The sequence below is a fragment of the Amphibalanus amphitrite genome, unplaced genomic scaffold (genome assembly GCF_019059575.1).
Source record: "Amphibalanus amphitrite isolate SeventyFive unplaced genomic scaffold, NRLGWU_Aamphi_draft 001171F_arrow, whole genome shotgun sequence".
Taxonomy (NCBI): Eukaryota; Metazoa; Arthropoda; class Thecostraca; order Balanomorpha; family Balanidae; genus Amphibalanus; species Amphibalanus amphitrite.
Window position 1 is genome coordinate 163,182 of NW_024882665.1, and position 14,133 is coordinate 177,314.

Consider the following 14,133-nt stretch of genomic DNA (forward strand, 5'->3'; position numbering starts at 1 on the left):
TGGAGTTTGGACCGTAACGTATGGCCTTTGCTCAGACAGTATACGAACAGGTGACGGGGATACCTCTAATAGAAGGATGCGACACGATTTTACTGCTAAATAGCGGCCGGCCGCCGTGGGGACGTTTTTGTACGACTTATATCTCGGCAACCACTGGGCTGATACACGTGCGGTTTTTTTGTGTGGGGTAGCTTTTTCCCTTCTTTCACATAGTGTGCTACTCTCGATGCATATGGGTGACCCCTAACGCACGTTCCACGTGCAAAGCCAAGAGGTGCCTGTTTTGTAATAAGCGCAATAGCTCGCGGTAATTACTGGGCCGATTGCGCTAAAACTTGGCATGGAGGTAGACACTTTCCAGGCGATGCATTTCCATGTGTCTTGGTAGGGGTGCAACTGCACGTGCGCACGTGCAGGGTGACGCTTCCAGATCTCGAGAACGGCTGGACCGATTGTGTTCAAATTTGGCATAACGCTTGATACCGATCAGTAGGTTGCAGTCATTTAGTATGTATTTCCATGTGCCACGATTGGGGTGCAACTGCACGTGCGCACGTGCAGGGTGACGCTTCCAGATCTCGAGAACGGCCGGGCCGATTGAGTTCAAATTTGGTACACCGCTAGAGACCGATTAGTAGGGTGCCGTGCGCAAGTCAGTTTGGACCCATCTTGCACGTGCGCACGTGCAGGGTGACGCTTCCAGATTTCAAGAACGGCTGGACCGATTGCACTCAAATTCGGCAAACATCTAGAGATCGATCAGTAGGGTGCCGTGCACAAGTCAGTTAGTATGTATTTCCATGTGTCACGGTTGAGATGCAACTGCACGTGCGCACGTGGAGGGGTCGTTTCAAGATCTTGAAAACGGCTGGGCCGATTGAGCTCGAATTTGGTACACCGCTAGGGACCGGCGAATAGGGTCCCATGCACAATGCAATTGGACACAGCTTGCACGTGCGCACGTGCAGGGTGACGCTTCCAGATCTCGAAAATGGCCGAGCCGATTACACTCAAATTTGGCACACCGCTATAGATCAGCGAGTAGGGTGCCGTGCACGTCAGTTTGTAACACACCGACTCCGGTCTGCACGTGCAAGGCTCATCCTCTCGTTTGGCGGCGGGCGTTTTTGCTGCGTTTACAAAGGTGCTTGCTCAAACAACCTGCGGTCCCGCGATGCGGAGCCCAGCATCGCAGATGCTGGTAACCGCAGGTTGTTTGAAAAGACAAACACTATTCGTTAGAATTGTGTTTTTCTATTGAAAAACAACCGGAGCGGTCGTTCTCCGGGCTATGTTTTGCAAGTCTGGCAGCGAATCGAGACATCTTGATTGGGGCCTAGACGAAATGTACAATCTTCGTAAAAAGTTCAGTGTATGGGCTCCCGGAGGCGATCTACCTGATGGCACCGGTCGCTACTCGCTTAAAACCTCGTGGCACGTGGCACGTGCGATTCCATTTTCCCCATGTTAAGTCAATGGGGGTTTGGACACTTTTTGCGCGATCGCGAATGGCGGAAAAACGAGCCAAGAAAGGGGTGGTTTTCTTCCCAGCATTTTATGGCAAACACGTTTGGGTACACGCCAGTGTGCGCTGTATACCCCTCAGAATCTCGGAACGTGTCTTTGCACGCGATTAAAGTTGGAATTTTGCTGTGTCCCATGTTAAGTCAATGGACGGCGATGTCGAGACTTTGCAGAGACATTTTCATTCGATCTTTGTACAAAATTTTAGAGATAGATTTCGCCCAAACTCATATATCTTGTAGAGGAAAGAGCATAGTACATGCCGTTATGCTTCGTTAAGCTGGCAGAACTCATTTTTTCTTATAAAGTTCATTTGAAAATTAAAATTTTTAACATGGAAAGTCAATGGGAGCGTCTTTGTTGCTTAATAACTTTTTACGTTGCAGATATACCAAAGTGAAAAGTTAATAAAATATACAACTTTCGATGCTCTTTCCAACAATGTATAGAACGTCACTGCACGATGTGCCGTTTTTAAGAAAAGCTGTAAAAAAGCAGGGCTCGACTGTGACTTGAACCCAACCACATTAGAGTATACGAACAGGTGAAGGGGACACTTCCCATGTGCGGACGCGACACTGATTATTGCTTATTATTTGGCAGTCGGCCGTTGTGGGTGCGCCTTTGCTAAGCTTATATCTCCATAACTGCTTGACCGATTCACTTGCCGTCTTTTGTGTGGGATAGCCTCTTCCATTCTTACACGTAGTGTGCTATTCTCGATGCGTATGGGTGACCCCTAATGCACGTGCCACGTGCAAAACGAAGAGGTCTCAGTTCGGTAACAAGTCTAATAACTCTGTAGTTACTTTGCCGATTGCACTGATACTTGGCATGGATGTAGGCAACCGCCGGGCAATACATTTCTGTGTGTCACGGTTGGGGTGCAGCTGCACGTGCGCACGGGCAGGGTGACGCTTCCAGATCTCGAGAACGGCTGGGCCGATTGTGATCAAAGTTGGCACACCGTTAGGGATCGGCGAGTAGGGTGCCGTGCACAACTCAGATGGGACCCATTTGGCACGTGCGCACGTGCAGGCTGACGCTTCCAGATCTCAAGAACGGCTGGGCCGACTGTGCTCAAATTTGGCATACCGCTAGAGACTGGTTAGTAGGGTACCGTGTACAAGTCAGTAAGTATGTATTTTCATGTGCCACGGTTGGGGTGCAGCTGCACGTGCGCACGTGTAGGGGTCGTTTCCAGATCTTGGAAACGGCTGGGCCGATTCAGATTAAATTTGGTACATCGCTAGAAACCAGCGAATAGAGTGCCGTGCACGAGTCAATTGGGACCCAGGCTGCACGTGCGCACGTGCAGTGCAGTGTGGGCGACGCTTCCAGATCTCAAAAATGGCTGGGTCGATTGCACTCAAATTTGGCACACCGCTGTAGATCGGCGAATAGGGTGCCGTGCACGTCAGTCCGTAGCACACCGACTCTGGTCTGCACGTGCAAGGCTCATCCTCTCGTTTGGCGGCGGGCGTTTTTGCTGCGTTTACAAAGGTGCTTGCTCAAACAACCTGCGGTCCCGCGATGCGGAGCCCAGCATCGCAGATGCTGGTAACCGCAGGTTGTTTGAAAAGACAAACACTATTCGTTAGAATTGTGTTTTTCTATTGAAAAACAACCGGAGCGGTCGTTCTCCGGGCTATGTTTTGCAAGTCTGGCAGCGAATTGGGGCAACTTGGTAGGGGCCTAAACGAATCGCTCAATCTTCGTAAAAATTCCAGGGTATGGGCTCCCGCAGGCGATCTACCTGATGGCACCGGTCGGTACTCGCTAAGAAGTCTTTTGCGCGTGGCACGTGCGATTCCATTTTCCCCATGTTAAGTGAACGGGGTTTTGGACACTTTTTGCGCGATCGCGAATAGCGGGAAAACGAGCCAAGGAAGAGGCGGTTTTCTTCCCAGCATTTTATGGCAAACACGTTTGGGTACACGCCAGTGTGCGCTGTATACCCCTCAGAATCTCGGAACGTGTCTTTGCACGAGGTCAAAGTTGGAATTTTGCTGTGTCCCATGTTAAGTCAATGGACGGCGATGTCGAGACTTTGCAGAGACATTTTCATTCGATCTTTGTACAAAATTTTAGAGATAGATTTCGCCCAAACTCATACATCTTGTAGAAGAAAGACCATAGTACATGCCGTTATGCTTCGTTAAGCTGGGAGAACTCATTTTTTCTTATAAAGTTCATTTGAAAATTAAAATTTTTAACATGGAAAGTCAATGGGAGCGTCTTTGTTGCCTAATAACTTTTTACGTTGCAGATATACCAAAGTGAAAAGTTAATAAAATATACAACTTTCGATGCTCTTTCCAACAATGTATGGAACGTCACTGCACGATGTGCCGTTTCTAAGAAAAGCTGTAAAAAAGCAGGGCTCGACTGTGACTTGAACCCAACCACATTAGAGGATACGAACAGGTGACGGGGATACCTCCCGTGTGCGGATGTGACACTGATTATTGCTAAATATTAGCAGTAGGCCGTCTGTGGGGGCGCCTTTACAAACCTTATATCTCTGCAACCATTGGACCGATTCACTCGCGGTCTTTTGTGTGGGATAGCTTCTTCCTTTCTCACACGTAGTGTGCTGTTCTCGATGCGTATGGGTGACCCCTAATGCACGTGCCACGTGCAAAACGAGGAGAAGTCAGTTCAGTAACAAATCTAATAACTCTGTAGTTAGTTTGCCGATTGCGCTGGTACTTGGCATGGTTGTAGGCACCCGACGCGCAATGCATTTCCATGTGTCACGGTTGGGGTGCCGCTGCACGTGCACACGTGCAGGGTGACGCTTCCAGATCTCGAGAACGGCTGGGCCGATTGTGATCAAAGTTGGCACACCGTTAGGGATCGGCGAGTAGGGTGCCGTGCACAAATCAGATGGGACTCATTTTGCACGTGCGCACGTGCAGGACGACGCTTCCAGATCTCGAGAACGGCCGGGCCGACTGTGCTCAAATTTGGCATGCCACTAGAGACTGGTTAGTAGGGTGCCGTGCACAAGTCAGTTAGTGTGTATTTCCATTTGCCAAGGTTGGGGTGCAGCTGCACGTGCGCACGTGTAGGGGTCGTTTCCAGATCTTGGAAACGGCTGGGCCGATTCAGATTAAATTCGGTACACCGCTAGAAACCGGCGAATAGAGTGCCGTGCAAAAGTCAATTGGGGCCCAGACTGCACGTGCGCACGTGCAGGGTGTCGCTTCCAGATCTCGTAAACGGCCGGGTCGATTGCACTTAAATTTGGCACACCGCCAAAGACTGCGTAGTAGGGTGCCTTGCACAGATCAGTTGGGTCCCAGGTTGCACGTGCGCACGTGCAGGGTGACGCTTCCAGATCTCAGGAACGGCCGGGCCGATTGCATTCAAATTTGGCACACCTTTAGAGACCGATCAGTAGGGTGCCGTGCGCATGTCAGTTAGTATGTATTTTCATGTGTCACGGATGGGGTGTAGCTGCACGTGCGCACGTGCAGGGTGACACTTTCAGATCTCGAGAACGGTCGGGCCGATTGAGCTTAAATTTGGTACACCTCTAGAGACCGGCCAATAGGGTGCCGTATTACGAATACCCGTCACGACCCCTAGCGGTTGACCTGACTTGACCTGACTCAAATTTGGCACACCGCTATAGATCGGCGAATAGGGTGCCGTGCACGTCAGTTTGTAGCACACCCACCCCGGTCTGCATGTGCAATGCTCGTAGCACACCGACTGCGGTCTGCACGTGCAAGGCTCATTCTCTCGTTTGGTGGCGGGCGTTTTTGCTGCGTTTACAAAGGTGCTTGCTCAAACAACCTGCGGTCCCGCGATGCGGAGCCCGGCATCGCAGATGCCGGTAACCGCAGGTTGTTTGAAAAGACAAACACTATTCGTTAGAATTGTGTTTTTAACCGCAGGTTGTTTGAAAAGACAAACACTATTCGTTAGAATTGTGTTTTTCTATTGAAAAACAACCGGAGCGGTCGTTCTCCGGGCTATGTTTTGCAAGTCTGGCAGCGAATCGAGACATCTTGATTGGGGCCTAGACGAAATGTACAATCTTCGTAAAAAGTTCATGGTATGGGCTCCCGGAGGCGATCTACCTGATGGCACCGGTCGCTACTCGCTAAGAAGTCTTTTGCGCGTGGCACGTGCGATTCCATTTTACGCATGTTAAGTGAACGGGGTTTTGGACACTTTTTGCGCGATCGCGAATGGCGGGAAAACGAGCCAAGGAAGAGGTGGTTTTCTTCCCAGCATTTTATGGCAAACACGTTTGGGTACACGCTAGTGTGCGCTGTATACCCCTCAGAATCTCGGAACGTGTCTTTGCACGAGGTCAAAGTTGGAATTTTGCTGTGTCCCATGTTAAGTCAATGGACGGCGATGTCGAGACTTTGCAGAGACATTTTCATTCGATCTTTGTACAAAATTTTAGAGATAGATTTCGCCCAAACTCTTATATCTTGTAGAGAAAGGAGCATAGTACATGCTGGTATGCTTCGTTAAGCTGGCAGAAATCGTTTTTTCTAATAAAGTTCGTTTGAAAATGAAAATTTTTAACATGGAAAGTCAATGGGTGCGTCTTTATTCCTCTATAACTTTTATCGTTAGTAATATATATAGGTGAAAAGTTGATATAATATACGACTTTCGATGCTCTTTCCAACGATGTATAGCACGTCACTGCACGGTGTGCCGTTTTCAAGAAAAGTTGTAAAAAAGCAGGGCTCGACTGTGACTTGAACCCAACCACATTGAGTATACGAACAGGTGAAGGGGACACCTCCCATGTGCGGACGCGACACTGATTATTGCTTATTATTGGCAGTCGGCCGTTGTGGGTGCGCCTTTGCTAAGCTTATATCTCCACAACTGCTTGACCGATTCACTCGCCGTCTTTTGTGTGGGATAGCCTCTTCCATTCTTACACGTAGTGTGCTATTCTCGATGCGTATGGGTGACCCCTAATGCACGTGCCACGTGCAAAGCGAAGAGGTGTCAGTTCGGTAGCAAGTGTAATAACTCTGTAGTTATTTTGCCGATTGCGCTGATCCTTGGCATGGATGTAGGCAACCGCCGGGCAATACATTTCCGTGTGTCACGGTTGGGGTGCAGCTGCACGTGCGCACGGGCAGGGTGACGCTTCCAGATCTCGAGAACGGCTGGGCCGATTGTGATCAAAGTTGGCACACCGTTAGGGATCGGCGAGTAGGGTGCCGTGCACAACTCAGATGGGACCCATTTGGCACGTGCGCACGTGCAGGCTGACGCTTCCAGATCTCAAGAACGGCTGGGCCGATTGCACTCAAATTCGGTACACTTCTAGAGACCGATTAGAAGGTTGCCGTGCACAAGTCAGTGAGTATGTATTTGCATGTGTCACGGTTGGATTGCAGCTGCACGTGCGCACGTGCAGGGGTCGCTCCCAGATCTTGAAATTGAATGGGCTGATTGAGTTCAAAGTTGGTACATCGCTAGAAACCGGCGAATAGATATTTTCATGTGCCACGGTTGGGGTGCAGCTGCACGTGCGCACGTGTAGGGGTCGCTTCCAGATCTTGGAAACGGCTGGGCCGATTCAGATTTAATTCGGTACACCGCTAGAGACCGGCGAATAGAGTGCCGTGCACAAGTCAATTGGGACCCAGGCTGCACGTGCGCACGTGCAGGGTGTCGCTTCCGGATCTCGAAAATGGCCGTGCCGATTGCACTCAAATTTGGCACACCGCTATAGACCGACGAATAGGGTGCCGTGCACGTCAGTCCGTATCACACCGACTCCGGTCTGCACGTGCAAGGCTCATCCTCTCGTTTGGCGGCGGGCGTTTTTGCTGCGTTTACAAAGGTGCTTGCTCAAACAACCTGCGGTCCCGCGATGCGGAGCCCAGCATCGCAGATGCTGGTCTATTGAAAAACAACCGGAGCGGTCGTTCTCCGGGCTATGTTTTGCAAGTCTGGCAGCGAATTGGGGCAACTTGGGTGGGGCCTAGACGAAATGTACAATCTTCGTAAAAAGTTCAGTGTATGGGCTCCCGGAGGCGATCTACCTTATGGCAACGGTCGCTACTCGCTTAAAACCTCGTGGCACGTGGCACGTGTGATTCCATTTTCCCCATGTTAAGTCAACGGGGTTTTGGACACTTTTTGCGCGATCGCAAATGGCGGGAAAACGAGCCAAGGAAGAGGTGGTTTTCTTCCCAGCATTTTATGGCAAACACGTTTGGGTACACGCTAGCGTGCGCTGTATACCCCTCAGAATCTCGGAACGTGTCTTTGCACGAGGTCAAAGTTGGAATTTTGCTGTGTCCCATGTTAAGTCAATGGACGGCGATGTCGAGACTTTGCAGAGACATTTTCATTCGATCTAACCGCAGGTTGTTTCTTCATTGACAAACACTATTCGTTAGAATTGTGTTTTTCTATTGAAAAACAACCGGAGCGGTCCTTCTCCGGGCTATGTTTTGCATGGTTGGCAGCGAATCAGTACAACTTGATTGGGGCCTAAACGAATCGCTCAATCTTCGTAAAAAGTTCAGGGTATGAGCTCCCGCAGGCGATCTACCTGATGGCACCGGTTGCTACTCGCTCAGAATTCTTTTGCGCGTGGCACGTGCGATTCCATTTTCCCCATGTTAAGTCAACGGGGTTTTGGACACTTTTTGCGCGATCGCGAATAGCGGAAAAAAATCGCCGATCAAGGTAGGGTTTGCTGCACCCCATTTTATGACCGACACGTTCAGGTACACGCCCGTGGGCGCCGTATACCCGTCAGAATTCGTTAACTTGAGTTGCACGAGTTTGAAGTTGAACTTTTTTTGCTCCCCATGCTAAGTCAATGGACGTTTTTGCAGAGACATTTTCATTCGTTCATTGCACAAAATTATATTATACGATTTTGTTTAAACTTTCAGGACCTGTTGAGAAACGACCATAGAACATGTTGTTATGCTTCGTTATGAAATATAATGGCCCGTTTTGGGGTAATCGGCACGTGCATTTTCCCATAGGGTTAACATGGGAAAAAATTAAAATGCGATTTGCGAAAAATTTCGTCAATTATATTTGCTGATATTTTTAGGGTCGGATCTCGGGCTGGCACCCCAACTGACGGTGGTAACTACTTAAAATATAATTGACAAAATTTCGGGTAATCGTCACAAACAGTTACCCCATGTTGAGCCTATGGCGATTTCGAAAAATTATTTTCAAATCGATTTTGTCAAAAATTTCCACGTTAGATTTTGAAAATGTTCCAATATGTTGTGCCCCAGGGTGTCGGCTACCACATGGTATGGGTCAGATATGGGGCGATTGAAAAGCACGTGCCACGTGCAAACGTGTTTGATGGGGTAACCTCCGGGAAAATCCGACATTGGCCTACTCGGGGTCCTCTGGCGTGGAAACGACTTCAACTAGCGACACCAAATCAGTGCAGCCGGTGAGCAGATGAGTCCAGCTTGTCGCACTAGTGGTCACGTGTCGCACGTGCTATTTCACGTGCCGTGGCAGGGGGTCAATTTTGGTGCTTAAATATACTAGCATTGTGAAATGCAAGGAGTGGGGGAAATAGCCGTCAGGCCGTCAGTTTTTATGATAGGGTCGATCTGAAAACGGGTTTAGGCACAGAATGAAGACGTCTAAAAAACTGCTATCTCGGATTTTTTGTAAAATGAAAAATTTAAAATTCTGGGGAAGTTATATATTCGAAAGGTGAAATTTCCCTAAATTTTCCCGTTTTTCGAGTTAAGCCGTCCACTGTTCGGAGACGGTGACACCGGCCGGGGTCATCTTTTACATGCTGATGGCCACGTCGATGGGTCATCACGTGGCGTGAACGGTGAAGCTATCAGAGGTCCGGCACGTGCCACGTGGCCACGTGTTTGAGTCCCGTACCTCCCAGATTATCGTGTGTTTGCCGATTTGTGGCCTTATAGCACGAAAACAGCACAAGCCAGGAACACTGAAATGGTGCAATCAGTGAGCGGACAAGTCCTGCTTACACCACCGGCGGTCACGTGGCACACGTGCAAATTTGTGCACCTCCGTTGCGGAGATATTTTATGGTGAAATATTGAAATAAACATAACTTTGTCAGTTTAAGTCCAATTGGGCTAGATTTTAGTGGGTGGATAAAATTGTTAAGCGACAGGAACGAATGCGCCACGTTTGTTGCAGTGCGCCACGTTTGTCTCAAAGCGCCATTTTTGCCGCAAATCACAGAATGTGCCTAACTTTATCGAACATGGGACGATTAGGATGCGGTTTGATTGAGGGATGGCTGCTTAAACGGCAGATATGAATTCACCACACTTGCCGCAAGGCGCCATATTTGTCTTAATGCGTCAGTGTTTAGTTTAACGGACGGCGTGCGTTTTTTTTTTTGCGGCAGTGTTTGTAGCACACCGACTCCCGTGTGCACGTGCAAGGCTCATCCCCTCGTTTGGCGGCGGGCGTTTTTGCTGCGTTTTCAAAGGTGCTTGCTCAAACAACCTGCGGTCCCGCGATGCGGAGCCCAGCATCGCAGATGCTGGTAAGCGTGGAATTGACCTGTGCTCACGGGAACGGGATCATTATGCCCTATAAACTTTGAAATATTCCTAATTTTACAATCAGCTCGAAAAGAAGAAGAAGAAAAACAGACGCCCATCATTGGAATTAAGTACTAAATCAGCAACCTCAGCTTTATTTTAGAACACTCAGATAAATGATTATGTAAAAGTAGCAATGCGCTTTTGTGGATAGAAGATAGAATCATACGACGGAATAATCCGGTGCTCTCCCCATGGGCGGCGCCACCGGGGGGGACGGGGGGGACAGGTCCCCCGCTATCGAAAGTTAGGGGGGTACAGTACCCCCCTATCGGCGAGGCCCGTTCAATAGTTGATAATAATGCATTATAGACTTATAGAGCTATCCGTCGCATTTAATGCATCGTTGGTTAATCAAGGCAGGTTCTGAATAAAGATTGCTGTTGGGATGCATCGCAGGGGGTCCTGGCCATCTGCAAAAGGTGTGGAGCTGTGATGCCTTGTAGTTATAAGGTGATCGGCGGGGCCTCGGGGATCGTGCCCCCTTTTTGGGGCGCCAGGCAGGGTTATTACTTATTACCTCCCCACCCCACTGCCAGACCCCATTGCCGATAAAACCAAGTTCACTGAAATTCCATAGATTTCCGTTACTATATGAAAATTTTCCATTCCTAATTAGTCAACTTCAAGCATGGCAGTTCTACCACAGGAACCATTTGAAATCTATGCCATTTAACCCCAGCACTTGTGGGGAGAAGTGTTCGGATAGATCACAGGCAGGACCAAAAAAGCACGCAGTAGCCCAAGACCTTATAATTGGATATAGCATCGGCTCCCTCTCGTCAAGGGGTTCGATAGCACTAGTTTTTTTTTTCTGCAAAACTAAGTTCGGTCGGCGGCCGAACGGCTGGGGGTCTAATCGAGCCCCCCATCCCTCCCCTTCTTACGTCAGCGGCTGTGAAAATGCCATTACCAGCTGTTGAAACATGGCAGTTACTTTTGCATGAGTGCACGAAAGGGTTTTATGTAGGTCCGTGATGCGTGAAAGGTTCTACATGAAAACTGAGATACACCAGCTTATCAAATTGTGCTCACTGTGGTGCGCTCGGTTTTACCTTGACTAGTCTTTGAATTCTGGGGTGAAACAGACCAGTCAAGAAACCTGTTCCATAAGGAGAGCCACTTATGCTAAAGAGATGTGGGATGAGGTTTCCAGAGACCTTCATTACCTCCCAAAGGGGGTGCCCCGCCATTTGCCAATCCCTGCTGTAGTTGTTACGATTGGAGGGTGAATATGAGAACGATGCAGGTCGTGCCAGCTCGATCATGACGAACACAATGGTGCCGACATCACAGCTCTACTGCCATTTTTGACGAAGTTAATCAACAAGGACCGGAATCCTACCCTGGGGCATTTCACCTGCAGAGGTCGCCGGACCTGAGACCCTTTCACTCAATTTTTTCAACGGTGCATGCGCTCGTTTTTCCCGCGAAGCTCTTGGCAAGTAAAATCCATCAGAGAGTGTGATCAAATAACGGCTGGTGACCTTCCATGACCTAGCATGGCCTTTTGAGTGACCACCGATGACATGACCACTGACGGCTAACCATTAGCTGCACCCTGCCCGTTGCATATGGATCAGGTGGTGACTGGTGATGTCATGATTCTGAAATTATATTGCAGTTTTGGCGCACTTGTCAGAGCAGAAGACATTCCCACTTTTCCTCCATGACTATATGATGGTGAAGCCCTGAAGCTGACCAGACGTAAGATCGAAAATTTGAAAGTACGAAACGTAAGAATAGCTGGCACTGCTACTCATACCTAAGCAATTCGCAGCTTGTAGGAAACCAGCTTTGAGTTGGCAAGATTGCAAATTTTGATTTAGAGGCAAGGATGCTTGAAAAGGTGATCGATCTTAGGTGTCCTAGGATAAGTTTGGAAACGGGATGCACCATTCGATGTGTTTTGGGCCTTGCCAAGTTTCGCGGCGTTACGTGCCTCGTTTTTTTTTTTTTGCATACACGATCAGTATCTACTTTTGGGATTTTTGATTTTCGGTCCCCGTCCCCCCCTATCGAAAACCCGTGGCGCCGCCCCTGGCTCTCCCCACTGCACCTGTCTTCCACTGCGCCCGCCAGTGCTTACAGTGCTAAAAGACATCGTCAATTTCAGCTTAAGGGCACGGAAACGGCTTAAGGCCCAAGCCTAAGGGCCAAAGGCCATATGGCGTCTAATATCCACCCCCTCCCAAAAAACTTGATGATTCTAACTCAATTGAAACTAATTACCAGGACCTCATCCATAATTTTGTGGCTTTCCGCGCTTGCACGAAATGCGTGGGAGTGGACTGCTGGCGGGTGACAACTGTTCCTGTCCACCCCACTCTGCCCAGTATGGTCGGTGGCTGAGCCAGCAGCCACACCTTGCGCACCACTGCGCTGACTCGGTTCGCTCTGACCGTGTCGCCAACTAATCCGGCCTCAGCTGGGAGACACCGTTTTCTGTGAACGGCGACATATGGCGGCGGTCGTCAGTGGCATCACAGAGCCGAGCGAAATAAAGTCGGAGTCCAGTTTATCACCGACACGTGGCCAGAAAACAAACCACCCAGGGGTCCAGAGTGACTGAACGCATCGCTTTGACATGGTTAGCTCCAGTATGTCCCGGTGTACAGAAAGAATTCAATCGTCTGCAGTCGGGCCTCAAGTTGTCTCCTCGTAGTGTCATAGTTGAAATAGTTGAAATAGCAATGTCTGTCGAAAAAAGAACGCATAACAATATCTACTGTGGAGTTGGCTCTCCGCTTATTCAGAATGTTACGGAAATGATTTGAAAGGTGGAAAGTGAAAACTATAGGCATTGGAAGGTAGCTTACCACATTGTTTGCGATCTCTGACGCTTTATCTTCTAATTACTAACAGACATGTTTGTGATCGCGAACAGTTGCTTGAGCCGTTGTTGATCGCTGTCAGTTTCATGTGATCGCTGGCATTTTTTGTCATCGCTGACAGACGTTTGCCTTTGAATTGATCGCTGACAGGTGACTGATCTCACAATTGCTTGAGATCGCTGGCAGTTATTTGTGTTGGTTACTGCAACAGTTGACTGATGTGAGTGTGACATTTTATGACCGCTGACATATCTTTGTGTCGTTTCAGGAGACACCCGTCTACGGCGGCCCGCTGATCCGCCGGAGGTGAAAACGTCGCCGAAGTCGTCTCAGAGTGATAACATGCCAACTTTAAATTATATCTACCCGTATCTTCACAGAAGCTAATGACACCACGTCTCATGCGCTAACACATGGCGACGCTGCTGCCTTTGTTTGCCATTTTGGAAGCCATGGGCATATAAACGCGCCTTCGACCCCGCTCCGAGTCATAAACATAAAGAGCCGTTTAGAATTTATGCGGCGAACTTCGCCGCCCGGTTCCGCGCCAGTGATCAACCTTCGAAGGTGACAGTTCCTGGTCAGACTCTTGCGATAAAAGTACTGTACGCCATGTTATAAACGCTCGTCTCGGCCCAGACAGGACGGGTCTCTGAAGTAGCTGCCTGTCCGGTAACCCGACTGCTGCCGGTGACGGCTCTGGGTGCGGGGTACGCCGCGGTGGGGCTGGGCGTACTCCGGCCACCGGCACCGGTCGCACTCGGATTCAGCGCCGGCCTGGCGCGCGCGGCCCCCGCGGGGTGGAACGGCTGTCCCGCGTTGATTGAGCTGTCAGTGTTCTGCGGGGTAGCGACAGCTCTCTACGGACCGTCGAACTCGGTAAAGATCTGATCACTATCAGGCGTAACAGGAGCCAGATTATAGCAGCCAATATACGCGCCAGCATACCATCTATTGTCATGTGTTTCAATGGTGAGCGGAGATGGCGGAAGCACGACATGAGGGGCAGATATGACGGACAACATTAACCCGCGCCCCGCTGGGGGGGGGGGGGCAGAATCTGCCCCCCTCCCGTTTTTCGCCAATAACTTCTAAACACGTTACGCCAGCGACGTCAAACTTTCAGTACCTCATCATACATCAATTTGACACGTTCCCTGAAAATTTGAACGAAATCCATCGGAAAATTTTTGAGA

General features: G+C 49.4%; 1 protein-coding gene across 1 annotated transcript in view; it reads left to right on the forward strand.

Annotated features, from left to right (window-relative positions):
- The window catches only part of LOC122370828 (neuropeptide F-like), a 47,796-nt gene extending 33,905 nt beyond the window's left edge, over positions 1-13,891 (forward strand). The window contains exon 4 of the mRNA XM_043346762.1: positions 13,206-13,891. Within this exon, the coding sequence (XP_043202697.1) occupies positions 13,206-13,247 (42 nt within the window). The 3' untranslated portion in view covers positions 13,248-13,891. The remainder of the gene's footprint in view (positions 1-13,205) is intronic.
- Positions 13,892-14,133: the final 242 nt, after the last annotated feature.